The 11,585-nt window shown below is 42.4% G+C and overlaps 1 protein-coding gene across 1 annotated transcript in view; it reads right to left on the bottom strand.

The window, feature by feature from the left end:
* Positions 1-3,503: 3,503 nt before the first annotated feature.
* The window catches only part of sall1a (spalt-like transcription factor 1a), a 10,143-nt gene continuing 2,061 nt past the window's right edge, over positions 3,504-11,585 (bottom strand). The window contains exons 2-3 of the mRNA XM_072465417.1: positions 5,689-9,068; positions 3,504-5,128 (exon numbers count right to left, since the gene is read on the bottom strand). Coding sequence (XP_072321518.1) covers positions 4,688-5,128; positions 5,689-9,068 — 3,821 coding nt within the window. The 3' untranslated portion in view covers positions 3,504-4,687. The remainder of the gene's footprint in view (positions 5,129-5,688; positions 9,069-11,585) is intronic.

Below are 11,585 nucleotides of genomic sequence, written 5' to 3'. Positions count from 1 at the left end.
TGACGCTCGATATCAATATCTCCGGAAGCCGAATATCTTTCCATCTCACTAGCATCTTTTGACACTGTGGGAACAAATAAGTGTCTTAAGGTTGTGGGGCTTAAGGTTGGACGGGGAAATTGAATCTGCAAGATGACATTAACACAAGTGTCCCCGAGTCTGTGTGTGCGTCTAAGCCCCGAGAACAGACAGGCCCGGTTTAGGTTTCCAAGTGTAATTCTGACAGTGAATAGACCACAATCAACCTACTTAATCTCAGAGCTGGTCTTTAAAACCAGAGAAAGACGATCTGTGGCCATTCTTCTCGGTGCAAAACAAGGTAACATGTGATTCATCTTTAAATGGAAAGCCACATTAAATCTAATTTGCCTTCGGGTGCCGATGAGACCTGTGACTGTAGGTTTACTTTTTTAATTTATGTTTTCCTGTTAACAAAAACAGGTGGTGGTGATTTGTCAAAAGAGCTGGTCTCACAAACCTGCACTGACCTGAAAGAACAAACCGTTGACATCAAATTTTCAAGAATTTGCACCACAATGGGCTAAATGTCCTCGCGAACTAAAAGCTCGGTGAAATGGCCCTGCAATTTTAGCAGCCACGATAAAGAAGGGACAGAGATAGCGGAGGCACTTTGCGTGAGACAAACGCTCACTGTATATTCATTAGTTTCCCTGAAAGTTCCCATCGGTCCATGAGAGAAACAGGGAACTATTGCTGGTCCTGCAAAAGCCTCAAAGAAGTCCTGGAGTAGCACCTGTTTGTCTGAAGTTACTCTTCTCACACAGTATACTAGGTCAGGACTATATAGAATAACTTTGGAGTTGCACATCACCTTTTAGTGGATAACAACAAAGACCTTAATGCGATAGTTGCAAGATATTTGCGAGCAGACTTCGATTGCTTGGTTGTGATGAATGTGAGAGTGTACAGGCCCCAAAAAATCTGGCTTGATGTTTGTACTTACAATCTGGAGGTCTTGTCTTCCAACCAGCTGTGTACACGCTGCACCAGGCCTCTATTTTCTACAGGAAGCACCACCAGGAGCTGGGAGAGATAAAAGCTGCATAAAAACTCTGAAGGAAGGCACAATTTAAAGAAGAACGATATCTACAAAAATGTGAAAACACACAGCTCTTGGATGTTTGCATTGTGGAGATGTACGGCTGTGCAAACATAAGGCAAGAGGTGTGGCTGAGTTTTAAAATATTATCACATGATGAGCAAAGTTTCATCTGATAAAAAAATACAAATAATTGCAAACACAAAATATATATATGAATATTCTGTTCCACTTTCACTTGACTGGAGACAATTATTTGAACATAGCAAGAACAGTTAAGTGCCTTAGCAGATGTTTTTATATTTTTCTTTTTGTGCACATAATTTAATATTTTCTTTATTTTTTTATTCTTTGCACAAATAATATATATGGCATAACACCATCATCCACTAATCCACATTTCTATGAGTTTTTAAGAAGGCTCGTGATGTGTGTGACTGAGAGTGAGGGCAGGTGTCCAGAGAAAGTCAGCCCGGGCTGCAGTCAGATGAGGCTCACCATTGTGGAGTGGCTCTTTGATCTCCCAGCGGTGGGCCAGTACCTCAGTGGGGCGTCCCAGCCGGGCCGCAGGCTACAGCCAGTATCGACTAGTGTGGCCTGACAGTGTGCTCTTAGACAGGGGGAAGTGCATGAAGGCGAGGGCTATTCAAGATCATCCCTGCTCCAATCTGACTCCTCTGCAGGACACACAACAAAGACTCACAACATGTCCTACGTTTGCGAACACGTCATCATAACAACACATTTTACACACTTTAAACTAAATGCAGTAGTTAGAGCATGCAGGTGTTGGATTAGGACATTGTAAAACCAAATGAATTACTGCACACTAAATGATATTTGATAGTGGCTTTTGAATAGATAAAATACGTAATTATTGTGTATTACAAATGCTCCGTGATCACATTTCATTGTTATTGCCTTGCCTTATTGTAGTGCTGACATCCTGTGTTTAAAGTCTGTCAATTAATATATTCTAGTACACATGACGAATCACCTCCGAAATGATGTGACTGGATTATTTAAAGGAGGCAGTTTGATCCTACATGTCCCACAGAAAGGAGACTTTGGCTGCGGAGTGAAGGATGAGCCTGCAGCAGCACAGTAATCGCTGACAGTGTGCGGGGCCGACCAGGACGGCCCCTCTCCCACTCTGCAGCAGCCATTGGGTTCGGAGTTCTTCCTGTGGTGCTGTGTGTTGTGGAGCAGAGAGTCACTGCTGGGAGCCACACTGGAAGAGATCAATTGTACACATTCTTGTCACCTGAGATTCAAGTGTTTCTGTAATTCGGCACGGCTCAATCGATAAGACGAGGAGAAGCCCGACCCACAGCATATTAAACAAGCTTTATGCACATTAGAGTAAAGAGCAGAGCCAACAATGCTGATATAAACAGTGCATGTTATAGAGTATTCATTCAATGCTTTTTTAAAAATTCCATAATAGCATGTCATAGTTGCGTGTTGTAGTCATAGGTGTTATTATAGAATTATGATGGTAGTTAGTTCATATTATTTTCTATGGTAATACTACTACTACTACTACTAGTTACAATTAATATTATTTTTATGGTAATACTACTACTACTACTACTACTACTACTACTACTACTACTAATACTAATACTAATACTAATACTAATACTAATAATAATAATAATAATAATAATAATAATAATAATAATAATAATAATGGTAATAATAATAGTAATTATTACAAATCTTTTTAATAAACCTTTATAAAAACACACTGAATCGCTTATTAAAATGCTGTATAAGTTGCTCCCAAAAGCGTGCGGGAAAACCACAGCTATTCTGCAGAATATATTCATAATAAAACGGGCAGCCAAGCTTCATTTAGCGCAGAAAAAGGCGGCAAATGTGAGTGAATTTGCGGCTGTAGAAAAAAGGGAGCGCGGAGAAAAGCGTGCGCAGGAGGAAGGCGCGCGGAGATGCTCGCTACAAAACACAAGTGAACAGATCCTGTAGAGCAGGATGTGCAACGATGTGTTAAATTAAATGCAGCTGTTGAAATATAAAAGGCAAAAAAAAAAAAAAAATGCACTTTGTATGAAGAAAAAGGACGAGGCAAATACCTTGAAAGCCGTCGAAGGCTTTATCCGGATAACCGTGGGATGGTTTTGACAGCTTCCTTTAAGGCTTTGTGCCGTTTTAGATCGGGGCGAACTTCGCACAATAGAACGCTCTTCAGACAAAAAAATAAAAGCTAAACACGTCCAGTTAATGCAAGAGCAGCAGAAGTTAGAGTAGAATATATTGTGTCACGACGTGTTATATGAAAGAAGTTATTGAACGTATCGCCAAACAGGCCTAGTCATATTCTGCAAGCAGGACACTAGATTATAATTTAGAAAGAAGAAGAAAATATAAAAAATACAATAAAAAACGAGTGAACGAGAGAGAATAAAGGCACACACACACATTTTGTTCTTTTGGAAAACTGATGTATTTGATTATTAGAGTAAAGATTTACAGTATCTTAGTTGTTAGTAGGTATTAAAGTGTAGAGAAACTGGACCCATAAAGATCTTTCAACTTTCCAAGAAAGTGCATGAAACAGTCCAACGGTTGTCAAACCCAATAGGCTATTTATACTTATAAAAATGCAATTTTCTCATGTAATGATGAGCTTGTGTGAGCTTTCTGTACATTTCTTGCATGTGGGAGAACCTATTTACACAAGCTTTGACTTAGAACTTGCTGTGGAGTTGGGTGAGGAGTTTGCTGGGACATAGCAGCAATGTAAGAATCCAGCCTAAAAACCTCAGAATCTTAATGATTGGTTGTCAAAAGGGGATAAAGGACATCCTGTCAAATAGTCCCAAAACAAGAGAACCTTATAGATAAAAACAAGAAATTAAAAAAGTTACTAGCACAATAATCAGAAATGTAACATCCAGACTCTTAAACACTGATATAAAGGAAATGTAAAATCCCAACCATCTTTAAATAATGTAACAAGTGAACAAAAAGAACTAAAGCGTTTGCCTGAAAGTCATCATCTTGCTTGGATGAGGGGAGTGGGGGGCGCATGGACACACAGAGGTTAGACCGTCTACAGAAGATCAGTATACATTATTTACAGCAAGTCTCTTTGCTTATTACAAGGATAATGCATCACAGGAACATCAACAGTTCGGATATAGGTACTACAGACAGAAAATAACTTAATGTCAAGGTAAAGTCTCTACCCAGCTTTTCTAAAGTCAAAATTACATTTTGAAAGGACACACACACACACACACACACACACACACACACGCACACACACACACACACGCACACACACACACACACACGCACACGCACGCACACACACACACACACACACACATCCATTCTCACTTTAAACAAAAACCTAACTGTTAATGCTTCCATTTAGATTCAAGCAAGGTTATAACCACTAATAAATAAGCTCATTAAAACTATAACATGTACATTGTACAAAAAGCAACTTTGTCTTCACACTGATGTCTGTAAAGATTGAATGGCGAGCAAAGCAGATACTTGATTTTGTCCCTGTCTTGTTCTTCTCATATTCTGTGTTTACATGATTACACTGTGCCTTTAGGCATTATCGAGTCACTATGGGCATACACATACTATTTAACTGGTTACAATTTCTTTATTGTCCTCCATGAATCGTGTGAAGCGGAAGTGAGAGCCGTTCTCTGTGTTAGCCATTTTCTCAAGTCCTGCAAGTGCAGCATTGGGCTCAGTGCTATGTAGCTTGTCTAAGCTGCCAGTCATGCCACCAATGGGAGAGCTACCGCCATTTCCTATAACACCCGACATAGGTGGGAGTCCTCCATTCTGAATGACAGAGATTTCATTTGTTTTCATGGCCAGGCCGTTAGAAAATGCTGCTGCATACTGGTTCCAAAAACTGGCAGGGTCTCCATTGCCAGCTCTTGATGCCATGTCTTTCTGAAACAGTTCAGGAAATTTGACCGGATTTGCTCCCAAGAAAGCCATAGGCCCATCCACCGAGAGCCGACGGCCCCGTCTGGCAGGAGCACTGTTCCACATGTGAGTGCCCATGTGAACCTGAGAGAGGAGAGAGAAAAAGAAGAGAAAAGAATGAGTGATGTTTACAAAGTAAACCGCTATGGCTGAGATGATGCAATGGAAAAAATAATAATAATGCTCTCCTTCAAATTAAAATAGTTTCACACTCTGGGTGCAACAGACAAGTTGCCTTGTGCTTTGTGAGGTAGGGGTAAACAACTTATTTTGTTTAGAGCTTGATTTGCCTATTCGCATAAAGACCATGATTTTTAAAAATGTATATGGTTCAGCCATGCAGATGAAAATGATTGTAAAACTTCTTTATAGTCCTTTGTCTCACAGAACAGTATATTTGTACACTTTCATATGAACTAGATGCTGGCTATAGGCAAATTATTTTATATTCAGTATTCACCTTACCAGACCAGACCATACCAATTTATAAAACTATGGTTATGTGAATAAATATTTACACCTAGATGTATGTTTAAGTGAACCTTTAATTTTGGCGATTACAAACACACTTTATGACACTTGAAACAACGCTTCCTACACTGTACTCAATCAGAAACCACGACATGACAGTATTTTGCATGTACCTTGAGATTTCCTTTGGTGGTGAAAGCACGTCCACAAATACTGCAGGCAAAGGGCTTCTCCCCGGTGTGGGTCCTCTCGTGGATCTGCAGTGCACTAGAGGACGAGAAGCACTTCCCACAGGTGTTGCAGAAGTGCTGTTTGGGCGTCCGACGTGGAGGGGCTCCAGACAGCACGGGGGAGGTTGAAGCTGAGGATGTAATCATACTAGGGGGCAAGTCCCTGGTCTCTGGGTGGATGCTGTGGAAGAAGCCGTTCACCTCAGGTTTGCTGTGTGGTCCCACGGAGAGCAGGGAAGGGGTCGGGCTGCAGGAGAGGTTAGTGTTGGATGGTTCAAAGAGCTGTGACGGCAGGTCTCTCATTTGATGGGTGAGCATGTGCTGCTTGAGGTTGCCCTTAGTTGAGAAACCCCGGTTACAAGCCGTGCAAATAAAAGGTCGTTCTTTGGTATGGCTTCGATAGTGAATGTCCAAGGCACTCTGACATGCAAAGGTTTTCCCACAGATGTCACAAGATGTGTTTTTACTGATGTTGCGTTCTCGGAAGGGAAAAATCATACCAAGGGGGTCTTTTGACGAATTCACAGATGTAAGATCGAGGGCAGTGTTTGGAGGCTGTGAGTGAAAGAAACTTGTATGCTCCATGGAAAAGGGCCTCTGGTGCCTATCTTCAAAGGTAGGAGATCTGCGTATTTGAGGGTGAATGTTAGTTGGGGATGGTGCATGCATGGAGGAGGTAGATTCTGATACAGCTGGACTCCCGGCACTTTGGCTTTCTATATCCCCTCCCAGTGACGAGGAGTCATATGTGAAACAATCCCCTTCGCCATTTGGAGCACTTTTCACTTGGCTAGTTTGTACCTCTTCCATCTCATCATTGTGAGTGTTCAGCTGATTGTTTCTTTCAAGCTCCTCCAGGCCTCCAACATCCAGAGGAGCCGGGGAGTTGCACAGACTGTCATGGGAAGCGTCCATAGATCTGGGTGTATCAGGCACACTGCTGTCAGGACCCTCCTCCATCCCGTCAATGTTATCGTCAGAAAGGTTTTCGAGATCGTCATAGTTCCTCTCATCAAATGAGCCAGTGTCAGAGGCCATGGATTCAGGGTAACTGTCAGGCAGTGGGGTATTAGGAATCTGCCCACCCATATGCATGCGAATGTGTTGCTGCAAAACAACAGCATTTGTGAACTTCTTCTGACAAATAGGACAAGAGTGCTGCACTCTTAGAGGAGGCATGGCTCTGTGGACACTATAGTGTGTCTTTAGATTGCCCTTGGTGGTAAATGCCCTTCCACAGATTTTACATTTAAAAGGCCGCTCCCCTGTGTGTGTACGATAGTGCATTTTTAGAGCACTTTGGCAACTCAGTACTCTGTGACAGATGACGCATTCATTAGGATCTGTCACTTTTCTATCAATGTTTTCCACAAGCTGCTGAAGTTTGGAAGTCTCTGACCCCTGGAGAGGATCCAAAATGCCACCAAAGGGGAATTTAGCCTTGAACTGCTCAGACATGAGAGGCATGAGTGGGTTGGTCATCATGGGTGGGCTATTGGATGTGGTGTATTCAGCAGTGCTATCAGAGGCAGAACTAACATTTGTCATTAAGCCTGAGGATTGGCTGCCCTCTTCATTTTTCCCATTTGAGGTAGGCAGAGTTGCACCTTCACCTTCTTCAGATGCCCCGTCACTTGTTGCAGTAGGTTCCGCAGCACCAATGTCACTCTTTGATGTAACAGAAGGGCTCATTATGGCTATTGAATGATCTTCTTTTTTAATGAAATGCGGGAGGCTTGGCATAGTTGGTGGAAGCAGCATGCCAACCGAGGAAGTTAGTGTCGGCAGCACAGGTTTGCTGTCAAGCCAGCTGGTGACAGGTTTCTCTGGGGGCATGGACATGCCATAAGGGATACCTGTGCTGGTTGGGATGTTGTCTAAATGTTCTGGAACTGGGTAGGGGTTCATCTGGATGTGGGGATATTTTTCCTTGTGACGCTGGAAATGTACCTTTAGGTTTCCACGAGTAGAAAACCTGTTTCCACAGATGTTGCATTTATATGGCCTCTCACCAGTATGAGAGCGCAAGTGGATCTGCAAGGCACTGTCACTTCCAAATACTTTGCCACAAAATCTACACTTATGTTTAAAGAACGACTCATCTGAGCTGCTCTTATGTTCAAAGGAAGTAACATTGGGCGGCTTGCCTTTGGCTTGCCTTGCCTGGGCCAAAGCTGCTAAAGAGTTGAGGTCCTCTACGGTGGTACCAACACTTGGAAGAGAACTTGAGAACATGGGGTTTCCAGGTGGGGGCTGAGGTAGAAGGGGATTCACGGCAGAGCTTAACAAATTACTTATGCCAAACGCTGGTGTGGAGGACTTCACTAATGGAGAGCTGCTGAGCTGAGAGTGCAGACTACTGATATGAGCAGGCCTCTTGTCCGAGGACTGGGGGCCGGTAGATGGGCCCAGTGTGCTCATGCTATGAGATTTCTCATTGCTGCAGGGGGTGGACTGAGGTAGCTGTGCCGCAGCAGCCAGTTGCTTCAGGCTGCTGATGTTGGCTGACTGACTGGCTAGGTTCTGGGCGAGGCCTGCAGCTGCAGCCAGCTGTTGGGAGAGATGGGAGCTGAGAGTGGTCAGAGGGCTGGCTGCTGCCCTTCCACTGCCTGCTGCAGAGGTGGGTGCTGCCTGCATCTCAGGGGACTGTGAGGCCAACAGCAGTATCTGGTGGCGAATCTGTTCAATTAGTTGAAGCTGGTGGATTTGTTGTTGCTGCAGAGCAAGGAGTTGCTCCATCAGGGCTGGCACTGCCACTCTTGGCCCCCCACTCCCACGACCTTCTTGAGAGAATTGAGCTACAGCCACTTTGGTGCTTTGCAAATTCTCAATTATGACATTACTATTGATCATAGAGAAATTTCCCAATTCAGCTAGGTTACTGAGCTGAGGTAGAGGGGCAGAAATAGGTGACGTGCCAAAAGCAGGACCAGATGCTCCCCTGCTGCCAGTGTGTACAGGGCTAGCACTCTCTGTGTGACAACCATCCTCCTCATGGCCACTGCTCATTCCTGAAACGTCCACATCCATAGATTCATCTTTGTCAAGAGCACTGGGCTCCCGAAGAGGGCTGGACTCAGTGTGGTCAGTGTTATTTACTGCGTCATTCATCTGGTCATCAGGATTATGGGGCGATCCAGGTGAAAATGTTCCAGCAGGAGAGGCAGGATTTTCATTAACAATCAGAACTAACTGATTTTTAGTGCAATTTTTCTGATGTTCTTCAAGATCGAATAGTTCAAAGAACTCAGCACAACATCTGTTGCAGACATGGGCATCCGAGTCCTTGAGGGGGGCTTCCTCTGAGCACAGTTCTGCATCCCCTGGGAAAAAAGGAAACAGAAAAGTTTTGATTAGAAACCTTTTGCATATGTAGTTTTATCTCCTTATCACTCATATTTGTTAATCACTTCCCTTTAGGTATTCACAAAGGAATAACTGGAATAGGAAATAAACTATGAACAAGTAATAATAAAAACACTGTAAAGAAAATGGCAGTGGCCTCTGCAAGATTCTGACAATGTACAGTACATTATCTCACATGTCTCGCGCTTGTTCCCGTTAGGGCTCGCAGGTGACTGGAGCCTATCCTGTGACTTTGGGCCTTAGGCGGGGGTATCGTCTAAACTAAAGGTAACAATTTTCTTCACAAAATCCATTCAAAATATAGAACAAAGTGGCGTGAGGACATTGACTCTTAATAGAATTTCATAAGACCATTGATTTCCAATAATTCCCTTCAAAGTCAACGTGTTCACTCTGCACAAAATCAAGCATTTGAAGGACTTATTAGACTTTCAATTTGCTGTCAACTCTGCTCATTTTCTGCCAGCTAGACATCTTTGACAGTTTATCTGTGTCACCAAACCAATTTGTATCCACTCCAGCTGCAATCACTGAGACATGAACAATCACGCTTGTAGCGCAGTAATGTTTCATAAAGATTAAATAACAATAAGCCATACATTTATTTTAATATGAAAAAAATCTATATATTTTTTCTACATTGACAACACTTTATTAAAAAAAAAACATTTCGTATAAAGGCACCCAAAAAACTTTATAGATAACAACTCCTGAAAAAATATTCAGCATTTGCAGAGAATAAATCATCATCTTTTAAAAAAATTACTTTTGGAAGGTTTCATCCATCTATTATAAAATGACGCTCCCCTTGGCTTCTCCTCATTCTTTGTCGCGCTCAAATTCCACTGTTTAACAAACAAGTTGATTTACAAATTGCATTTCTGTATGAATCCCTTTCTTTGTGGCTCCAGCCCCTCCACACTTTCATCAGGGCCAAGAATTCATTTGCAAATGAAAACCAGAGAAGTGCAGCCCTGCCCCACAGAGAGACAGGATGCCTTCCTATTGTTTGCGCAGCATGGGAGCGGCGGGCTTCGCCGGCACAGCCTGGCCCTGCTCATCTCCGAGTCGCCTCAAAGCAGATCCTGTTCAATTCAGGGATTATCTCCCTCAATGTTTCTCCACTCACAGACATCAGATAAGGCAAAGTTACCATGACAGTAAACCCCGGCCCTCACACCACCAAACCATGCACACACGGAAGAGTCAACTTTAATGATAACTTTCCACATCAGATCCCCCTTTCAGCTGCCCACCAACCAACCATTATAGAAACATTAACAAAAAAAAAGTTAGAAGGATTCAGATTGGGTGTTAAATAAATGCCTATTGTATTTCAGCAATTAAGATGAAAAAAACAATTTGGATTACATTTTTGTTTTTAAGTTAAAAATATAATTAAAATAAAACTCAGTTTTCTCAATTTGTGTTGAACATGCCTTATTTTTTTTAAGAGATGAAAAATAAGTACACAAATGTTTTGACAAAAACACTATAAGGTAATCTGTGTTTACAAAAAAAGGATAGAACAATTAAAAAAATGTATTAACATAAATTGTAATAAATAAAGCTAATCCATGTTGCTGTTGTTATAATTGAATATGTTTAGAATGATTAATTTTCCATATTTTCATCTTTAATTACCTTTTTATTTTGCTTTATAGTTGTTAAAAAGACAAAATTATATGCATGTAGAACTATATTTTTTTCAAATTATGCTGATTTAAATTAAATTAATAAACTGTAAATTTCAATTCGCCGCTACCAGAGATAAGAAGACAAATGCTACGAGCAAGCTTAATTCCCAAAGTAAAGTGGCTTATATCTGGATTAAAACAAAGCTAAGACGGCCTTCTATAAAGATGAAGTTGGCCATGCAAAGCAGTGCCGGGGACTGAAAGACATCAGCACACACAAAGAACAGAGAACAGATCCGGTAAAACAACATCTAAATATGAAGGAACATGAGGAAAGGCAGGTTGACTCAGAGAAAAAACACCAGTTTGAAAAGGTCCTACATTATTTTGTCGGAGGCCTCGGAGAGCTCCTTTACACTTGTAACTTCAGAGTTGCTGCTCAGCTCTAAGACTCGTTCTACTGGGGTCCGGTAAAGCCGCGGCCGTCTACACTCTGCAGTGGTGCCCTGGTGACATGCTTAAAGCTCAGAGGGAGGGTGAGTCCTGGGGCTACACCAAGGCCCATGTCGAATAAACACTGGCAAAATGACAAGTTAAAGCGCTGTGTTTGCAGAGGGGGTCAGTCTACAGGGGGCCACTGTGATAGGGTGAAAGGGGATGGCCACAGCATTGATAAGGGCCTGTCCACACGCACACACACTTAGGGAGAAGGCTCCGAACAGCAGGGTCAATGGTGACCCACAGGGAACACACTGGAGTCTGAACTCTGCTCACCTCCGCACACAGAGACACAAGCAAAGGTTAAAATAGCAACACAAACCAGCCTCAGTGGCTCTC

This window comes from Eucyclogobius newberryi, unplaced genomic scaffold, assembly GCF_026437365.1.
Source record: "Eucyclogobius newberryi isolate DKJ021-1_F unplaced genomic scaffold, fEucNew1.0.hap1 SCAF_5, whole genome shotgun sequence".
Classification (NCBI taxonomy): domain Eukaryota; kingdom Metazoa; phylum Chordata; class Actinopteri; order Gobiiformes; family Gobiidae; genus Eucyclogobius; species Eucyclogobius newberryi.
Note: the sequence above shows the minus strand (reverse complement) of the source record. Positions and strands in the feature narration are given on the sequence as shown.